General features: G+C 57.6%; 1 protein-coding gene across 3 annotated transcripts in view; it reads right to left on the bottom strand.

Annotated features, from left to right (window-relative positions):
* Positions 1 to 368: 368 nt before the first annotated feature.
* TFEB (transcription factor EB) overlaps positions 369 to 18,575 on the bottom strand; it is a 44,229-nt gene continuing 26,022 nt past the window's right edge. For all 3 annotated transcript variants that reach the window (XM_037155073.2, XM_037155045.2, XM_037155049.2), the window contains exons 2-9: positions 6,558 to 6,783; positions 6,227 to 6,481; positions 5,664 to 5,741; positions 3,896 to 4,016; positions 3,751 to 3,807; positions 3,258 to 3,333; positions 2,487 to 2,634; positions 369 to 1,512 (exon numbers count right to left, since the gene is read on the bottom strand). In XM_037155073.2, the coding sequence (XP_037010968.2) occupies positions 1,018 to 1,512; positions 2,487 to 2,634; positions 3,258 to 3,333; positions 3,751 to 3,807; positions 3,896 to 4,016; positions 5,664 to 5,741; positions 6,227 to 6,481; positions 6,558 to 6,761 (1,434 nt within the window). In that variant the 5' untranslated portion in view covers positions 6,762 to 6,783 and the 3' untranslated portion in view covers positions 369 to 1,017. The remainder of the gene's footprint in view (positions 1,513 to 2,486; positions 2,635 to 3,257; positions 3,334 to 3,750; positions 3,808 to 3,895; positions 4,017 to 5,663; positions 5,742 to 6,226; positions 6,482 to 6,557; positions 6,784 to 18,575) is intronic.

Genomic DNA, 18,575 nt, shown 5'->3' with positions numbered 1-18,575 from the left:
CCTAGGTGGAGGGTGTTCAAAATCAGCAGCTAAGAACAGTAGACTTGGTTTATGAACAACCCAATCCCGTCATCATCCAGCTCAGCCGGCTCTGAGGGGGTGAGACTAGCGTGGCTACAGCGCCACCTTGTGGCCGCGAAGGACAACACCCCCCCCATCAGCACCGGGCCCCCTGAGTAAAGCTCGCTGAACCGCCAGGTTTCCCTGGGGCCGTTCTGGGGAGATGGGAGGAACCGGCTTGCTCCCTCCTCTCCGAATCGCACTTTGTTCACCCCCACTGGGGGCATTCGAACTCTGTATCCATCCAGAAAGCAACCCACTGGATTGAATCAACTCCAGACCCACTCCAAAGAGACAGGACAAGCGGGTACAAAGCACAGTGTTTACTAAAGGCACAAAGTGGGGAGCCTGAAGGGGAGCTGCTCTTTCAGCAGTGACCCCACACTCATCTGAACGCAGAGCCCCCTCTGCTGGCCGCCCCCCGCCCTCACACCACCTGGTGGAGAGCTGTTAGCACCAAAGGGGGTGGGGGGCCCACCCGTGTGAGGGGTTGGCCAGGTTGGAGGGTGGGCTTGTTGCCATCTGAGTCCCAGAAAAGCAGTCATGGGCACCCCCTGGATCAGTCACTGCTTCAGAGAAGGAACTTCCTGAATCCCTTACCCCAACAGGCCCTCCCTCATTGGTGGGAGTGGGGAGAGCAGGATCACAAGATAGGACCCTCCCAGGACCCCTTCTTACCCCCAGCACAGCCCCTGGAGCCAGGATGAGGACTTATTCCCCGCTCGGCCCCATCAAGAGGGCTGCCCCTGGGGAGTACTGAGCCAGGTGGGGGGCTTCTCCTGACCCCTCAGGCTGCCAAGCAGGCAGGCACTAAGTCCAAACAAGGGGCCGACGGGGAGTGAGGCAGGGCAGGTGGCTACTTCACACACAAGTGCAGCCTGAATCGAGGGAGGAGGGTGGCCCTGGCCCTCCCTGCCCCCAGGCCTGCCCTGTTCCCCAGCGAGGGGGCAGCCGGGGTCACAGCACGTCGCCCTCCTCCATGCTGAAGCTGCTCCTGCGGCTGCTGGCCTTGGAAGCCTCAGGGGACATGGTGGAGAAGAGGGGGTCGGAGGCCAGTGGCAGCAGTGAGTTGTCCAGGAGCATGAGGTCCAGGTCCTTCTTGGACAGGTTGGGGAACAGGGAGCTATGCTCTGGCCCCAGAGGTTCGGGGTAGCCTGGGGGCCCTTCGTCGCCCCCGCCCCCAAAGCTCAGGCTGTGGCTTAAGTCCAGTTGGTGGAATGGGGATGGTGGCTGGGCCGGCTGGGCTGGCGCGGGCAGTGGGGCCTGGGGGGGCAGAGTCTGCAGCGACTCAGGGTCGGGGACCTCAGCCCCCAGCAGCAGGGCTTCCCCGGGGCCCTCCTCGCCGCCGCCGGGCAGCTCCTGCTTCACCACCTGCTGGGCCAGCTCAGCCATGTTCATGCCAGACGGGGAGGCGGTGGGGAGGCCGTGCACTCGGGCCTGCATCTCCAGCTCCTGTGGGTGGGGCAGACAGAGCGCTAAGGGCACACGCCCTCCAGGACTGCCGCCCCCTGCCGCAGCCCTTGCTCCTCCCCCCGCAGCTCCAAGACAACAAAGTGTCTCAGCCTAGGTGGCTCTGGAGTCTAGACCAGTGTTTTAGCAAACTGTAAGTCGCAACTCATTAGTGGGCTGTGAAACCACTCAGGGAGCCTTGACCAGCTCTCTATTTTCCTTAATTGAAATAGACTTGCCTGGACTAGACTAGACTGGGAATTACCAGAATGCATTGCCTCTATTAAGGATGAGGGTTCTTTGATGAAACTTTGATCTTTCCCTTTCAGTGTGGCTATGTGTGCCGTATTGTAATGTAAATTATCGTATCTATTATGAAATAGAAAATGGAGAAACAGAAATAGCCAAGTTTAAAAGCTTGAGTCCAATCACCCATAGACGACCAGCCTCCAGCCCAAAGAGGACGGAGACCCGCAACACAGAGCCAGGGCAAGACTAGAACCTGCGGCTCCAGGGGACTCTCCCAAGTCTCTGTTCTTTCGTTTCCCTCCTATGCTGGTTGGTAGTGCTGCCCACCCAGCATTTCCAGCTCTCTGCCTCTCACACCCGGTAGGTGTGTACTTTCCTGTCCCCCTCGGGCTAAACGAAGATATGTACTTGCCTTGGCCAAGAAAATACATGCAGAAGTGACAAGTGTCACCTTAAGAGTAACACACGGCTGTAGGGGCCTGCTCTAGATGTACCTGTCCGTGGTGCTGGGCCCTGAATGAAGGTCTCACAGAACAGAACCTCTAGCTGATATTTGCTGCTTAAAGTTGCTGGGAATGTTTGTTACCAAACCATAACATCCTGGCTGGTACATTTCCCTTTCTCTTGGCATTATTCCCATGACTTTGGTGTAGGCACTACTCCTGAGATCAAGAGCCAGGCCAGGGTCAGGAGTCAGAGCTACCCAAGTCCAAGTGCAGGGGCCAGACCTGGATGCGGAGCCAGAGCTGCTTATTGGTCATCTCCAGGCGCCGAGAGTGGTTCTCCAGCTCCCGGGACTTCTGCAGGTCCTTCTGCATCCTCCGAATATAGTCGACAGAGGCCTTGAGGATGGTGCCCTTGTTCCAGCGCACGTCCCTGCAGGCCAGCAGGATCAGAGGTGTGTGCTCAGAGCCCCCGAGTATTTGCACGCACTCAGGAGGTGGAAATAAAACCCTGCTTTGTTTTCAGAAGCCAATGTCGCCCATCCCAACTTTGTGCACAAACCCCAGACCCAGCCAACTCCAATCTGTGGACGAGGCTGATCTCCCTACGCACAGACAGACCCTCCCAGGTGACTTTGTTGCTGTACCACTCACCTCACTAATCCCGGGGAACCAAGCAGTTAAGAACAGCCTCCTTCCCCGGGTCCCCCATTGCTGCCACCAAAAACCCATTCCTGTCCTAGACCCTCACTGCTCCTAACCCTGGACCACCTCTGCACCAGTCCAATGTCCTTGCCAAACTTTCCCAGTATGGCTCCTCCTCCAGGAAGCCTCCCAGGCCCCAGCCTCAAGTTCCGATTGTCTGCTCCATCTGTTTTGTGTTTCCTGATTTGGGTGAAGGGGGGGTGATCTCCTTTCTCAAACAGCTGATAAGCTCTTAGAAGGCAGCAATCAAGGGATTCTCTTCCCTCCCTCGCCCCTGGCAACCAGCAAGGGGCTGGCTGTTTCAGCTCCTGCTCAGCCCCTCCCCTTCTCACAGAACCCCACTCAGCTCACAGGTCGTTGGCCTTGGGGATCAGCATTCCCAACTCCTTGATGCGGTCGTTGATGTTGAACCTCCGTCTCCTTTCAACTAGAGGTAACAGATTCCAGAGGGGGCAATTAGAGGCGTGAGCACCACCCCCACGAGAGAAGGGCCTAGTCCGAGGGCGAGTGCCTTCGAGGGGGTCAGGCGCAGCCCAGGCACACTCAGGGGGCTCTGTGGGGGAAGCAGGATCAGCCCTGGTCCGGCTGCTAGCAGCCCATGCTGCCTGGGTGAGGACGCCCCACAGCTGCTCCGAACTCCTTCCCAGAGGTTCCCAGGTTCCACACCCAAAAGAGAACAATCTGATAAACTCATTCACTCTGAAGTGCTTGGAATTTCACGAATACCTCTTCCCGGGAGCCCGTCTCCCACCCCTTCCTGAACAGGGCAGGCTGTATGGGCTGTCCTGCCCAGAACCTTGCAGACAGGGAGGCCGGGAGCAAGGGCAGGGTGAGGAGGACTCACTTAGGTTGTGATTGTCCTTCTTCTGCCGCTCCTTGGCCAGGGCCCGGCTCTCAGCATCTGGAGGCCGAGAGAGAAGCAGAGGAGCTGAGAGGGAGGGAGAGCGGGGAGGTGGAGGGGGCTGGGACGCAGAGAGGCAGGCAGGTACCTGTGAGCTCACGTTTCTGGGTCAGGTCCGCTGGGCAGGAGCTGCTGGTGACCCCCACCAGTGAGGCTGTGACCTGGGGGTCACCACTGTACACGTTCAGGTGGCTGCTGGACAGCGGCAGCTGTGGAGCGAGGTGGGGAGAGGGACCCGGTGAGCAACCCCCGCTCCATGGAGGCTCCTCCCCAGGGCCCATCGTGGCTGGAAGAGCCATTCCCAGGGACACCAGGGGGGAGCTGTGCTTGTGTCTCCCAGGCCACGGTTTGTTTTCAGGGGCCTGCTGCCAGCACCAGGGATGTCAGAATTCACCCTGGGCCTCTCCAGCCAGCAGGTCCACGTGAACGTCAACAGTCTAGAGCTGAAGGAGATGCAGTGCTTAAGAGTCCCGGGAACCTCTGAAGAGAGAGTGATCAGCCAGGTACGGGTGCAGGAGAGGATTTACAGCCTAGGCATTAGGAAGCCAGGGGTGGGGCACTTAATCTGTTCCTGAGTTTCTGAAGGGTTTCTTGGAAGGTGTGGAACTTGAGTCCAGAGCAGAGCTGTGAGGATGATCTCTACAGGCTGGTGGGGGCGGGGCTGAACCCAGAGTGGGGGCTGGACAGAGTGTGGTTGTCACGGCAGCTGAAGCAGAGGGAGCACAGTGAGATGCAGGCTGGGCAGGAGGTGCGGCTGGATCCTAGAGTGATGGGTTCAACTTGCAAAGACTCTGGGATTTTGTGATGAGGAACCAGTGGGGGTTTAAGCAAAGGCCTGACAGGAGCATGTTTGAGCTCTGGAAAGATTTCCCCAGCTCCTGCCGCAGAAACATACAGAGCAAACCACAGGCCCAGAACCCTCAGGGCACACGAAAACCGCTGAAGGGGTGGGACACTTGTGCCCTCCCTCTCTCCTTCCTGAGACTTGAGACCCTTGCTGGCAGTAGGTGTGGGACCCAACCGGCCTGGCCAGCTCCTGCTGAGCCACTGCATGTCACCAGGGCCCTAGAGATTAAGGACTGATTCCTGGACTCCCCACTGCAAGAATTAGGGTCTTCACCACTGTAACAGGGGCTGCGGCCAGGATCAGGGTAACGGGCCCAGGCACAAGGGGCAGGAGTGAACACCGGAGGTTCCAAGAAAGGGGTGGGGACACCTGCAATCCCACCTGCTCAGTGTGAATACCTGTCGCCGAGGTATCTGCGCTGTTTTGCCACTGAGAACAAGGGTTCAGAGCAGTTAAGAGACTTTGAGTCATAGCCAAAGCCAGAAACCAGGCCTCACTCTTGATTCCAAGCCTGGCTCCTTCCCACCTGCCCCCTCCCCTCTGTCCAAGACGGCCGGAGAGCATTCACACTGCCAGAGGCTTCTGGAAGAAGGGGACAAAGCCAGCTCCTGTCACTCGCCCCAAGGAGTGAGAAGCCCGCTGGGCCATAGGTTTGGTAGACGAGGGGTGCCCCGGATCTCAAAGGAACTGACCAGCTCTGGGCCATCCTGTGGCCACGCTGCAACCCTCCAGGAAGCTCTCCCACCGCCCCTGTGTGGAGGCCCAGAGCGGCCCCAGACGCCTTCCCCGACTGCCCGGCACCTCTCCCTGCCGAAGCCCCACTGTGCGTGCAGGCTGAGGCACGTCCGTCTGCGTCCCTGATTGCCCTGGTTCCTGGGCCCTGGATCACGCCCTGGGCACGCTCATCTCTGCAGCTGAGGACCCCGTTCCAGTTCTCTCCAGACTCAGACCCAGGCAGGACCTCCGCCCCCTCCCTCTGACACAGCCGCCCCACCCCGGGCAGCAGTACCGTATTGGGCATCTGAGATTCGGGATTGATGAAGCCCAGGACATCGTCCAGACACATAATGTTGTCAATGACATCGAACTGAAAGAAAGAAAAGTCCCCTTGGGAAGGGCCCACCAGGAGGGGGCAGGGAAGGCACCCTGGGACAGCCACTGACCCGAAGGCACCCTGGAGCCCACCTTCCTCAACCTACTCCTGTTGGGGAGAAGGAAACAGACCCAGAGAGAGGGTGAGCTGTTCAGCTCCACAGGCCCCAATGACCAGGCCAGGTCTCTTCCCAAGGAGCCCAGCTGCCCAGGGGGGATTGCTTTAAATACCTTCGGTCTGGACATGGCTTTGTAGGTGTGTTGGGCTTTCCTGTGTTGGTCTCCTAGCAGAGCTTTCAAAAATAGGGATGACGTTTCCCCTGTGAGACTGGGGCTCCCCGAGGGCAGGGCTGGGGCTCCCCTCAGACTGGGGCTCCCTGAGAGCAGCACGTTTCCCCCATGATTGCACCAGCTGTCCCAGGAGCAGAGCATCTGGCACCAGCTCTGCCGGTGACCACCACTGCCCAGTTCCTCACTCACCTCTCTCTCAGGATTGGAGCCAATGTGCAGCATGGCCATGGGGCTGTTGGGCGCACTGTTGCCGGCTGAGGAGGACACCACATGTCCAGCCCGCACCCCAGGGGAGGCGGCTGGCAGGGGCTTTGGGGAGCCCTGGGCAGGGCTGATGTGGGCGGCAAACTTATTCCCGTAGGTCTCAGACAGGTACTCCCGCACCTTCTGGTCCCGGGACTGCTGCAGGTGGTAGGAAGTGGGGTTCTCCAGGTAGGACTGCACCTGGGAGGGGGAGAAGGCAAGGGCTCTAGTGCGTCCTAGGACCAGGGCAGGAGGGGGACGGCCAGGCAGACCCTACCTTCAGCACCTCCCCAGGCACAGGTGGAGGAGACTGGAAATGGACAGGGGTGCTGATGGCCGGGGTGGGTGGCCCCGCCAGCTGCTGCTGCTGTTGCTGCTGCATGTAGTGCATGACGGCCTGCTGCTGCATGCGCTCCCGCTGCTCCTCCTGCTGCGCCTGCTCCCGCATGAGCTGCATGCGCAGCCCGATGCGTGACGCCATGGCGGCTGCTGGCGCTGGCTTCCTGTGGACAGGAGAACAGGTCTATGAGGCACGTGTCCCCTTCGAGGCACTGGGGTTTGGGGAAGGGATCAGGAAAAGAGGGATCGCACCCATTGTACAGGAGCAGACACTGAGACCCAGAGAAGGGAAGGAATTTGCCCAAGGCCACTGAGTGAGTGACAAAGTTGAGAGGCGAATGCATGTGTCCTGCTTCCTAGAGCAAAGCACGGATTTGGTCTGTTTCACTGAAGCTCAGCCCCTAAAGCCTGGCATCCAGCTTGCTCCTCCCCTTCTGTCACACCACACAGTCATCCCGTCACATCTGACCTCAAATACATCCTTGTTCGCCACCACCTTGCTGCCACCAGTGTGGGCTTCCTGAAGGAGCCTCCCCCCATTGGAATATGGCCTCCCAATATTCCACTAGCAGCCCAGTAATTACAGGGATCCTGTTAAAACTTAAATCAGATCCTGTCCCTCTCTCTGCTTAGAATTTATCATGGCTTCCACTTCACCCAGAGTAAAAGCCAAAGTCCTTATCAGAAAAAGGCCTCCTCCCCTGCCCACCTGCTCGGGCCACCCCCAGCCCCTCAGACACCAGGTGTACTCTCACCTCAGGGCCTTTGCCCAGGGTCTTCCCTCTACACCTGGGATGGGTCATTCCTTCATCTTCTCCAAGGCTCATAAATATCACCTTACGGAGACTTCCCATGGCCACCCTACTTAAAATGACAAACTCCCTGCCCGCCCCCACCACGCCCCTTGCCCTTTGTTTCTCGGTATAATCTATCACCATCTTACATATTATACATTTCTCCTTAGTTCCTTCATTCACTGGCTATCTCTTTTTCTTTAAAGGTTTTATTTATTTATTTTACAGAGGGGAAGGGAGGTGAAAGAGGAAGAGGTACATCAATGTGTGGTTGTCTCTCACGTGCCCCCTACTGGGGACCTGGCCCGCAACCCAGGCATGTGTCCTGACTGGGAATCAAATCAGTGACTCTTTGATTTGCAGGCCAGCGCTCAATCCACTGAGCCACACCAGCCAGGGCTGTCTATTTCTTTGTCACCAGGAATGCAAACTCCCCTGAGGGCAGGCATTTGTCTGTCTTGTTCCCTGTCGTCCTTCTGGCTGCTAGCCCAGGGTCTGTACCGATAGATGCTCTGTCAATGCAGGGCTGGTTACTATTTCTGAACCAGGCACTGGCCATCAGCAGCAAGCCAACTGTAGTCTCTGAGCTTGTGGAGTCCACAGGCCTTTACGACCCTGTGCAGCGAGGGTCACTTCAGGGCACCCCGTCCTGCCAGGGCTCAGGGTGGGCTTCTCGCTGCCTAGCGCGTCAGCCCGATCTTCAATGGGATGGATGGGTCTCAGTGGGACAGAAGGACTAAGGCCTCCAGGTCTAGTCTGGAAGGAAGGAGGACAGGACAGAATGAGTCCTGCAGCTCGGTCCATTCTGTCCCTAGCTCACTAAGTGACCCTGGTCACATCCCTCCTCTCTGATCCTCCATCCCCCCCATGCACAATATGATAGGATCAGAGCAGATGATTTCTAAGGTCCCTCCCAGCTGGGATGGACTGAGACTCTCTAAAAGAGGCCGGACCCCTGTGGATGCCCAGACTCCATACAGGTCCAGGCAGGGGCTGGAGTGTCCCAGCTCAGGGATATCGCAAGAGGCAGCATGACTTTGTGATTGAGCAAGCGCTATCAAACAGGGCAGGTGTGAGCCTGAATCCCAGCTCTTTGCTGTGTGACCTTGGGCAAGTCACTTAACCTCTCTGAATCTCAGTTGCCTTATCTGTAAGCAATTTCTACCTTAGAAGATTGGTGAGAATGCTAAATAAAATGTGTCTTGAGCAGCACATAGCACTTGGGAGACTCAGGGAGTGAGTAACAGACAGACAAGGACCGGCAGAGTCTGAATTGCAGACCAGAGACCAGAGCTGCACCTGAGGCCTAAAAATGAACCTCAGGTCTCTGCAGGTGGCAAAGGAAGGCAGCATAGGCTGACATGTTCTGTCAGATGCGGGACACCAGATGCAAGCACAAAGGGGAAGAACTGATAAAGTGAAAATCACCGGATCGTGGAAGTAATAATATTCTGCACCTACTTGAGCATTTACTGTGTTCTGGGCACTGTTCTGAGCACTTCAACAGCCTCATGAAGTAGTTTTGGTTATTATTCTCCTTATACAGATAAGGAGAAACAGAGGCACAGGGACGTTAAGGATCTTGCAGTAAAGACAGAGGCTGGGACCCAATGCCAGGGCATCTGGCTTCCTGGCCTGGGGTAGGGGTAGGGAGTGTCTGGAGACCCCATGCTGAGCTGGGAAGGAGCTCGTCCCAGGTTGCACGTCTAGTTGGTCCAAGGCTGGGAATGGAGCGGAAGACGGCTGACCCCAAACCAGGGCTCTGACCACCACCATGGCTGCTTCCCTACAAAGCAGGGGCAGCACCGCCCGCCTCCAGGTCTGAGCACTCAGAGGGCCTCCCTCACCACTGGCCTCCCTTCTCTGCCCTCCTAGGCTAGAATTAGTAAAGGGGCTGCCTCAGCCTCGAGGGAATCTGCCCAGTTCCCAAAAGGACAGTCCCCAAGGAGAAAGTGGCAGACGCTCCCCTTCTGCCTCGTTCCCTGTCCTGTAGCAGGGACACAGGTGCAGCCTTCACCCTTTTCCTGTGGCCTTTACAGAGGGGCAGCTGCCTTTCACCCCACTGCCCACCTTACATGCCAGCCCCAGGGGCTCTGACCCCAGCCCAGCCACCCCCACCCTCGCAGCTGCACCCACACACTCACACAGCAGCGCTGGGGAGCCCCTCCACCTCGGGAACAATTTCACCTCAGTTAGCCTCTGGAGGGAGGAGGGGCTGGGCCTGGCAGTGCCAGCCAGCATGGGAGACTGGGGGAGAAGGGCCCCTTGTTTGTCTGACACAGTGCTGGGCTAGAGCTGGTTCTGCCCGAGGAGGACTGGGGCCGGGCCCTGCTCAGCCCGAGTGGCTGCTGCAGCCCCAGTTTGCTCACATGTCAGATGGACCCGGGACTCCCTGCCCCAGTGCCCCTGGGGTCTGTGCAAGCCTCCTGGGACAAGCTGTCAGAGACTATGGGCCTAGAGGGATCTGTGCATCAAGGGCTGTGGGCAGTCTTAGCCTGTCCCTGTCCTCTGACGGGGGCTTGGTGGCAGCAGACGGAGGCTCTCCCACCCCTACCCCCACTGTCAAAGTTGCCACCTCTCAGAGCGCTGCTCTTCCCACAGGGTCCCGGGCCCCTCCCCTGGACCCCACCTGGGTAGGACGGGTATGGGGTTGAGGAAGGCACTTGGGGGGATCTGGGGGTGGATGGGTGGTCCGAGAGAGACCCTGGGTGTGCTAACCGCCCCCCCCCCCATAGGCCCCAAGCATGCTTACTTGCTCTTGAAGCCTGAGGGGCCACACGCAGCCTCCTCAGTGCCTGGTCTGGGCAAGAACAACTGAGAGGAGGGACACGGAGGAGTCGAAATGCCCCCAGACACCGTGAATGCACCATACAATGTACAGATGATGCAGTATAGAATTGTACATCTGAACATCGTGACGTTTATTAACCAATGTCACCTCAACAAATGCAATAAAAAAGTTTTTAAAAAGTGCTCCCGGACCCCTCCCCACCATCTCACCCTCCAGACCCACCAGGCCTGGAAAGGGCCCACTGTGCGTGTCCTCAGTAAGACAGAAGCCTTGAACGCCCACCCCTTACACACACTGGGGCTGGGGCATTTCCCCAAAGAGTCCTCTCCCCTGCCTCCACCCCCAGTGGACACCTTCCTCCTGAGGGGACCAGGGGCCTGATGCGCCAGAAAATTCCTGCTCCTGCCCAGACGCATGGAAAAGGTAGTGGGGGACTGAAGTTTCAGCCGAGAAGATGAGAGCCACCCCCCATCCGTGCCCTCAGGAGTGGCCCACAGGCCACTTCCTTACACTGTTTACCCAGAAACTCTCACTGGACTCTACCTCTGCCCCAAGCCGAGTCTGGGTTCTAGTTTAGTTGTGACCAAAATGAGCTTCACAGTCCAGCAGAGTCGGCTGAAGCCCCTGTTCTGCCCGGACTGGCTGGGTGACTTTGGGAAAGCCACTTAACCTCTCTGTGCCTTGGTTTTCTCCTTGGTAAATTGGAGCCACATCACCTCCTCCTGGGGGTGTTGTGAGGATTCAGGACACAGCGAGTGTGCAGAATTGTCCTCAGCTGACACTTCGGCCCCTGCCCCGTTTTCCATGGACTGTGGGGGGACAGGAGTGCTCCGGGACAGGCCCTTGGGTGCTCAGTGACAGGTGGCTTCTGGGCTCCCTTCCGAAACTGCCTCCTGAGCTCAGGGCCAGAGCAGGTTTCGGGCCAGCATGAGTGTGGGCCTCATTGTCATCCACATGTTAGTACGAACAGGCTGAGCAGAGCCCTTCCAGAAGGAAGAGGCGGACAGAGGAGGAGGAAAGGTAGGGAGAAATCCCTGGATCCCCTGAGGGGCAGAGAAGGGAGGAAGAGGGCCCCAGGACAGGAGAGTCTGACGGAGGCAGAACGGATCTCAAAGACACGGCACTGAGTGGAAAAAGCGAACTGCAGAGTAAAACGTGCGTCGCGGCCTTGGGCCGCTGAGGCAGGAAATGGGTGAACGCGCAGAACAGTCGGGGGTCAGGGTGCTCCTGGAACGCTGGCCTGTGCACTTTTCAAATGTTGACTCCTCTGTTCTTCACAACAACCCCCTGAGGTGACTACTGTTAGTGCCCCCAGTTTTCAGGGAGAAACTGAGGCACAGGGAGAGGTAAAGTAACTTGCCCGAGGTGTCACACCTGATAAGCCGAGGAACAGAGATTTGATCCAGGCAGCCTGGTCCACAGCCCCCACTCTTCGCCCACTATCTGGGCTCCCCCAACACCCCGAACTGTTCACAGTGGTCCCCTCTCAGAAGGGGGGTGGGAGAGGTGGTGGAATCGGGGTGCTGAAGAGGTATTCTTATAGCTTTTCATTCCACCTTCAAATCACTTAACTCTTAGGATGTATATATGTGCTAATTGTGTGATTTCCCTTTTAAAACAAGGGAAAAGGAAGTTTGTGAGGGGGGCAACCGGCTTCAAATCAGTCCAAAGATGGGGTCCCCCCATGTCTCCCTGGAGTCTGGCCCAAGCCCTGCCCTGCTCCGTGCAATGGTCATTAGGCCAGCCTAGGACCCTGGGTGAGGACACTGACTGGCCACCAGAGGCGCGGGGCCACGCAAGGTCGGCTGGAGTTCTAGGGCCAGGAGCCAGGGTCCAACTCAGCCCGGACAGGAGCCTCCGGGAGCAGCACGGTCTTCACACCCCTAAACAGCTCTTAGCCAGGTCAGGTCCCTTCCGTTCCTTGTAAGGTCTCAACTGCCCTGCGGGTTCTTCTGCCTTCCAGGTGACCCTTTAGAAATTGGAGGAGCAGGCAGGAAACACACACCTGCCACGAGCCAGCAACTCCATTGCTACCTGCACGCCCAGAAGAAAAGCACATCCATGCGCTCCGCACAGGACACGCGCTAGACGGTCACCACAGCACTGCAGTGACCTCCACCCTGGAGGTCACCTCCACGTCCACCGGCAGGAAAGCGGGTGGGGAAGTGTGGGCCACCCGAACACTGGAATGCAGGGCACTAGGGACACAAACTCACTAGTCCCCACAGCGGCAGGGGACTCTCACCAACATGTTGATCAAAAGAAACAAGACACAAAAATGAACGTGGTGCGATCGATGTTTACAAAGTTCACCGAAAAAGTGATGCAAACCTTCTGTTAGAAGTCGGGGTCCTGGTTACCCCGGGAGGGGTGGCTAGGAATGCTCTGTAACTTGATCTGGGTGTTGGGGACACGGAGAGTCACATTTATGAGAAGGCACCATGCTACTCACTCACAATTTATTTTCTCCATGTTATGCTGGCATTTAAAACAGTACACAAGAATCCAGACAAATAATTTAAAAGAAGGGCTGAATGAATTGCCCTCCCACCCAAGTGTGGCTACAACTTTAAAATCCCTTTGGCTCCAGGCGGCTTCAACACAACTCGCTGCCCGGGTACAGCTGTCCTCTTTGGAGAAGCAGCTTGGCAATGTGTGTCAAAGCCTTAAAAAATAGCCAGGAGCCCAAGGAAGTAGTCCTAAATGCAGAAAAGGCTCTCACATTAGATAGAGAAAATTCAAAAAATAATCTCAATGCTCAGCGACAGGGTGCCTGGACGAATAGGATGTGTCCCTCCTGACAAGGCACCACACTCACAACAGCAGCGTGGGGACACCTCAAGTGACGAGGCGTGGGGTGTACATTGTATGTAAAATCAGGTCACCGCCACGCACAAAGTCATGCAGAAAAGCTTCTCAAGAAGAAATATATAAAAACGCTACAGACTTCTCTGGATGACGCAATTTTTTTTTTTTCTTTTTACCTTTTGGAATTTTTCTATAATGAACACGTGTATCTAATTGGGAAAAATGTTTCATACTAATAGCTAATGCTTCTGGAGTACTTAACATGCAGCAGACATCGTTCAAAGCACCATATTTAATTAGCATGATTATTTCATGACGTGAGTAGCAACACTGCCCCCACTTTACAGATGAGGAAATGGGCACAGACAGGTTGTCACTTGCCAGAGGTCACAGAGCCAACGCGTAGCAGGGCTGAACCCTGGCAGTCTGGCTCCATCACCTGAGCCCTCGGGCTTAGAGTTTGGCTTAGGTCCTGCACTTGGGGCCGGGGGCGCCACGTTTTACGTTAGGGGTTCCCACTGGAGAAGCCTGCCTACAGCCAGAGAGTTTCAGCTGACCTCTGGTCTCCTCCATCCAGCCCCAGGGGCCAGAGAATACCTGGAATGATGAAATTGTCTGGAATTCCCAAACACAAGCAGAAAAATCTCTACCCTTCCTCAAAGGGCAGAGATAATTTCCTGTATTCCCAGAAAAACACATGTCTGGCAGCTGAAACAGCAAAGCATGCACGCCCAGAGGCCAGGATGCCTGGTTAAGCCATTTAGCGGGTTCTGAGCCTCTGGGGTGGGGAGACGTTGTCTGTCAGCGGTGCGGGAACTGCACTGTGTGGCGGAGGGGAAATCGAGCCGGCTGCTACAGGAGGGCCTCCGAACAGGTGCCCGGGCTCCTGGAGGCAGGGCAAGGCACCCCGTGACCTCCTGCGGAACCTCTCCGCCTTGGGAAGGGAAGGGAGAGAAAGACTCCAGGATTGGGGTTTGTGCTGTTTTCTCGGAGGCCCCTGTGGCAGAGGCCACAAAGGAGGGCCTGGTGGACACGGAGAAGGAACAACGATGTCCGCACAGTCCCTACACCTTAAGACAAAGCCATTTCCTACCACAAGGCAGTCTCGGGTCCCAGCAGGGCCCCGCAGGGGGTGTCAGTTGGGTTGGATCCAAAGAGAGCAAGGGGCGGGGAGGCGTCGTAAGACCCCCAGGAGCCGGCAGCCCTGCTCACTGTGGGAACTTGCCTCAGTGTCCCAGCCCAGCCTCAGTCTCCCCAGCAGCCAGTCGGTGGGGCTTACCAGCTGGGGCCACCTCTCCCCCGGAGAGCTTGTGACCCAAAGTTGGGATGTCTCTGCACCGGCAGAGCGGAGACACCACCATTCTGTCACTGTTCACTGTCGCTCCGCCCATGCCCACCTGGGGCTTCCCTGAGGGGTCTCCTCTTTCTGTTCTTTTGAGTTTTTCGAGAAAAGGGTCCCATCCATTGTCTCTCTCTTGCTCTCTCATGTCCTCTCTCTCTCTCTCACACATGCACACACACCCAATCAAGGCCCCAGGCTGCAGCAGGGCAGCTTACTAGTAACCTCAGCTCCGACTCTCCTTACAGGACAGGGCACGATGGCCTTGACCAGCTTTTCCCATTACTGGGCATGCTCTTTGCTTCCTATTCAAAAGCCTTGAGTGTTAAAAGGCTTTCCCCACCCCCACGCCCGTAGATCACAGAATTTACTGCAGTGCTGTGGGAGAGGCAGGGGGTACGGATGCCCACCTTTGGGTTCTAAAGAGATCATGAGCAGGCGGAGCACTTCACGGTCGCACACGCTGCAGGTGCTCACAGAGACAGGTGATCGTATCGTCTGGCCCAGCAGTTCCCTAAAGCTCATGAAAGGCAATGGTGGGGCTCCTTCCAATGCTGCATGAGAGCAAACGGACACTTGCCCCTTGTAAAACTGCGTTGTTTGATTGGAAGGTATTTGGTACCAGGAACAGGAATGAAGTCAGTGGTACATGCTTTAAACATTTTCATCTTAACATTTTGACCTTTTTCCTTTTATTAAGGTATAATTTACTCCAGCAAAATGCACAGGTTTAAAGTATGCAGCTCAATGAACTTTTACAGGTGTGCACCCACGTGTAATCACCACCCTCATCGAGATGCAGAACACTTCCATGACCCTAGAATACTCCATCTCAGACTCTCCCTCAGAGGGACCGTCCAGTCTGAACTCCACCCCCACGGCTAAGGACCACCTGGCCTTGGACAGGCTGCCCTGCAGAGTGTGGGCCTCTGTGTCTTTTCGCAACATCATCACTCTGCCAAGTGGGAACACTGTTGGCGCAGGCTGATCAACCCCGGTTTGTGATTAAGTCTGGGAACAAACTGAATCACAGGAGGACGCTACGGCTCCATAAGGGTGGCGCAGAGCAAGACCAGAACCCAGGATGCGCTCCCCTCCGCCATGCAGAGCAGGTGCCCGCCCCTCCGGGTCCCAGTGCGGGAGGGGGGGGGCTGCAGTAGGCCGTGGCACTGAGGGCAGGGAAGTGCAGTCGGGGGCTTGATTTTGAATCTCTGTTGAACACAGGTGGGAGGTATGGAAGAGGGAAAGGGAGGAGGGGGAAGGGAAAGGGAGGCCACTGCTTAGTGGCCTGCAGTGCCCACCGCTCCAGGCCCATCGGCCACAGGCCCCAGACCCACCCCACAAGAAAGGGTGGGACTGGCGATGGTGCAGCAAAGGGGGCAGCTTCAAAGGCAGTCACAGATCGGAGAGGAGCCCGTCCTGGCCCATAGAGTCCAGCTGGACCCTGGCATGAGGCCAGCCCCAAGGGGACCGCCACTGGGCCCTGAAGGAAAGTGGGGGCAGCGGACATGTGACAGGGAAGCATGAAGAGGAAAAACCAGAAAGGTCCTAGGGGGTGTCTGCCCTTGTGATGTACATAGACACAGCCCAGCCACACACGCTCACCCTCTCTCCCACACGTGTGCGTGCACACGCACATGAGATCCCTCACCCTGCCCCTCCGAGGGCAGCTGCCTTTCTTCTGGGTTGGAGTGGGGCAAGGGGGCTGGAAGCCCTCTCTTTTCCTTGTCCCCCTGCACCCCCTCCTAGACACTCCGTCCCCTTGAATGTCCTGCCTGCGTCCACGCTGCTTTGTTCTCTGGTTGTTTCCTGGCCACCGACCAGTCTCCCCTGCTACAGGGAAGCGTGCAGAGAAATCAGCTTTCCTCTTCAGAACCTCCCCCCCTTCCCTACCCCTCAGGCTTCCCAGAATGAGACTCAGGGCCCTCAGAGGTCACTTGTCCAATCACTTGACACCCTCCCAGTCATCACCCACTCTCTCCCACGGCGAACACTCGCTGAGTCCCCACCGCGAACTGGGTGCTGCAGTTCGCTGGACCTACTGCCAGATCACATCTGTCCTCCACGAACACCTCATGGGGCAAAGAGCACCTCTGGCAGATGAGAAAACCAAGACTCAAAACGTGACCTGTCCAAGGGACCACTGCAAGAACCCAGTGACGTGAGAATGCAAGCCCAGGTCTCAGGTGGGCGACCACCGCCAGCTCCAGCACAGGCGAGGGGACCAGGACCCACGGGGAGGACCCACAGCACTGCATTACCGTGGCAGCACCAGGGACCCAGCCCCTGCCTTCCCATCCGCCGGCTGCTTGCATGGGGAAAGCTGGCGGCTCCTGGTACGAGAGGACGCAGGCACAGGGGCGCGGAGAAGCACACAGCCACCCACAGACTGGCTCCTGGGGGCTCGCTCCAAACCCAGCCCCAGTGCCGAAGCCCCGTCCAGCCCTCCCCGCCCCTGTCCCGCTCTTCCGGCTGTCCTCTCCTCCGTCACCCGCACCCCACCTGCCACAGCCTCTCTGGGCTCCCTGAGGCTTGGACACCGCTGATGTCTCACTCCCTTTCTAAGACTTTAATCTGCTTCTGAGTACTCGGAAAACAACCTCTTTATAACTGAAGGATCCGGGCTTTGCTAAATAAAAGAAGACATCGGAAGCAGGGAGGGGAACCGCCTCTGAGCAGGGACCAGTGCGTCACCTTCACAGAAGGTGGTCCTTGAACTCTTATCTCCGGGTACAGACCCACAGTCCTTCATGATCACCTCCCACAGTGTTCACTATGCACCAGGCGGAGGGAGCAACTGCAGCACAGAGAGGCCGACGGCCTGCCAGGCACACAGAGCGGGCAGGCAGCGGAACCGGGGCACCTGGTCGGGGGTCTGAACACCCACCCTCTGCCCGCACAGGCTCGGGGGTGCACAGAGCACAGCGGGGTGCGGAGTCTGTGAGCAGGGCGCCTGAGCAGGCAGGGGGAGGTCTTAAGCCCTCTAGTAGAAGGCCCTGGCCTAGGAAGGTGGGGCAGGACTTGGACCCCACTCAGCCCCGACCTCCTCCAGCTCTATTCTCCACTCGGTCCCTCCCTCCCCTCAGGGCACCGCCCCACCCCCACCCCCAGAGCCACCCAGAGGGGCCCCCTGCTGTTCCCAGGCTGCTGGGACCCACCCCTCCTCCATCCCCTCAGCTGCATCTGGTCCCTCAGAGTGCACTTTCAGGCAGACAGTTGGGTTTAATGGGCAGTGCTCTGGACACTGACAGACCAGAGTTCAAGTCTGGCTTTGACGCTTACCAGCTGTGTGACTCAGGACAGGTCCTTAACCTCTCAGAGCCTCAGTTTCCCCATCTGTAAAAGAGGATGGCTCCTCCCTCAGAGTAGGTGAGGGGACCCAGGGGGCTGAAGTGGGTGATACGCCTGGCACCTGGGAGGTGGTCCAAGAGTGTGAGTTAGTTCCCTGGCTGCGGAAGAAATGACTCCTGGACGGAGTTGAGACAGGAGAGGGCCTTTTAAGTCCTTACCACTCACAGCATGACCCCCCATGTCACAGCCCCTGGGGGCTGCTGGTTAGAAATGCAGACCCTCAGGCCTCAGCCCAGACCCACTGCAGCAGAACCTGCACTTCGCCGCCACATTGTAGCAGATGCCTGGGCTGTTAAAGGCACTTCACTTGCAGCCTTCTGGAGGTCTGGCCACCTGGTTCCAAGCATGAACATTGGTGACAGGAGGGAGGAAGGAGCAGGAACCTATACCTCTATAGGTTCCTGGTAGAGTGACATACTTTAGGGTCCGGCAGGGCCCTTCTGAGCCGCACCATGAACCTGAGCAAACAGCCCTGACTTGGGCCTAGGCACCGAGGAGGACAGGGGAACACGGGGCTCCAGGCCAGCTCCGCGCTGCGTGCTCACTGGGTGCAGAGGCGGGACAGTCCAGGTCTGTGGGGAGACAGCCTGGAAGCCGATGTGGCTACCAGTGGACAGGTGACCGAGACAGGCCCCGTGAGACACTCCCACGCACACACACACGGCAGCCCCTACACACACTGTTGCACACACATGTGCACTTCCATCCCATACACACCTTCCTACCCCTGCTCCGGCAGAGAGCAGGCGACCTTGGGGACAGAGTGTGCCCTGCCGCTGGCCTGGGAGAACACTGTCCTCCGCGCTGCTTTGCCCTCCCTCTCACCTCCCTAAGCCCCGGATCCACCTGAGCAATGAGAAACCCAAGTCCCAC

This window comes from Artibeus jamaicensis, unplaced genomic scaffold, assembly GCF_021234435.1.
Source record: "Artibeus jamaicensis isolate MK-2021 breed Jamaican fruit bat unplaced genomic scaffold, CSHL_Jam_final contig_1803, whole genome shotgun sequence".
Lineage (NCBI taxonomy): Eukaryota > Metazoa > Chordata > Mammalia > Chiroptera > Phyllostomidae > Artibeus > Artibeus jamaicensis.
This window is presented reverse-complemented; position numbering and strand designations above follow the sequence as displayed.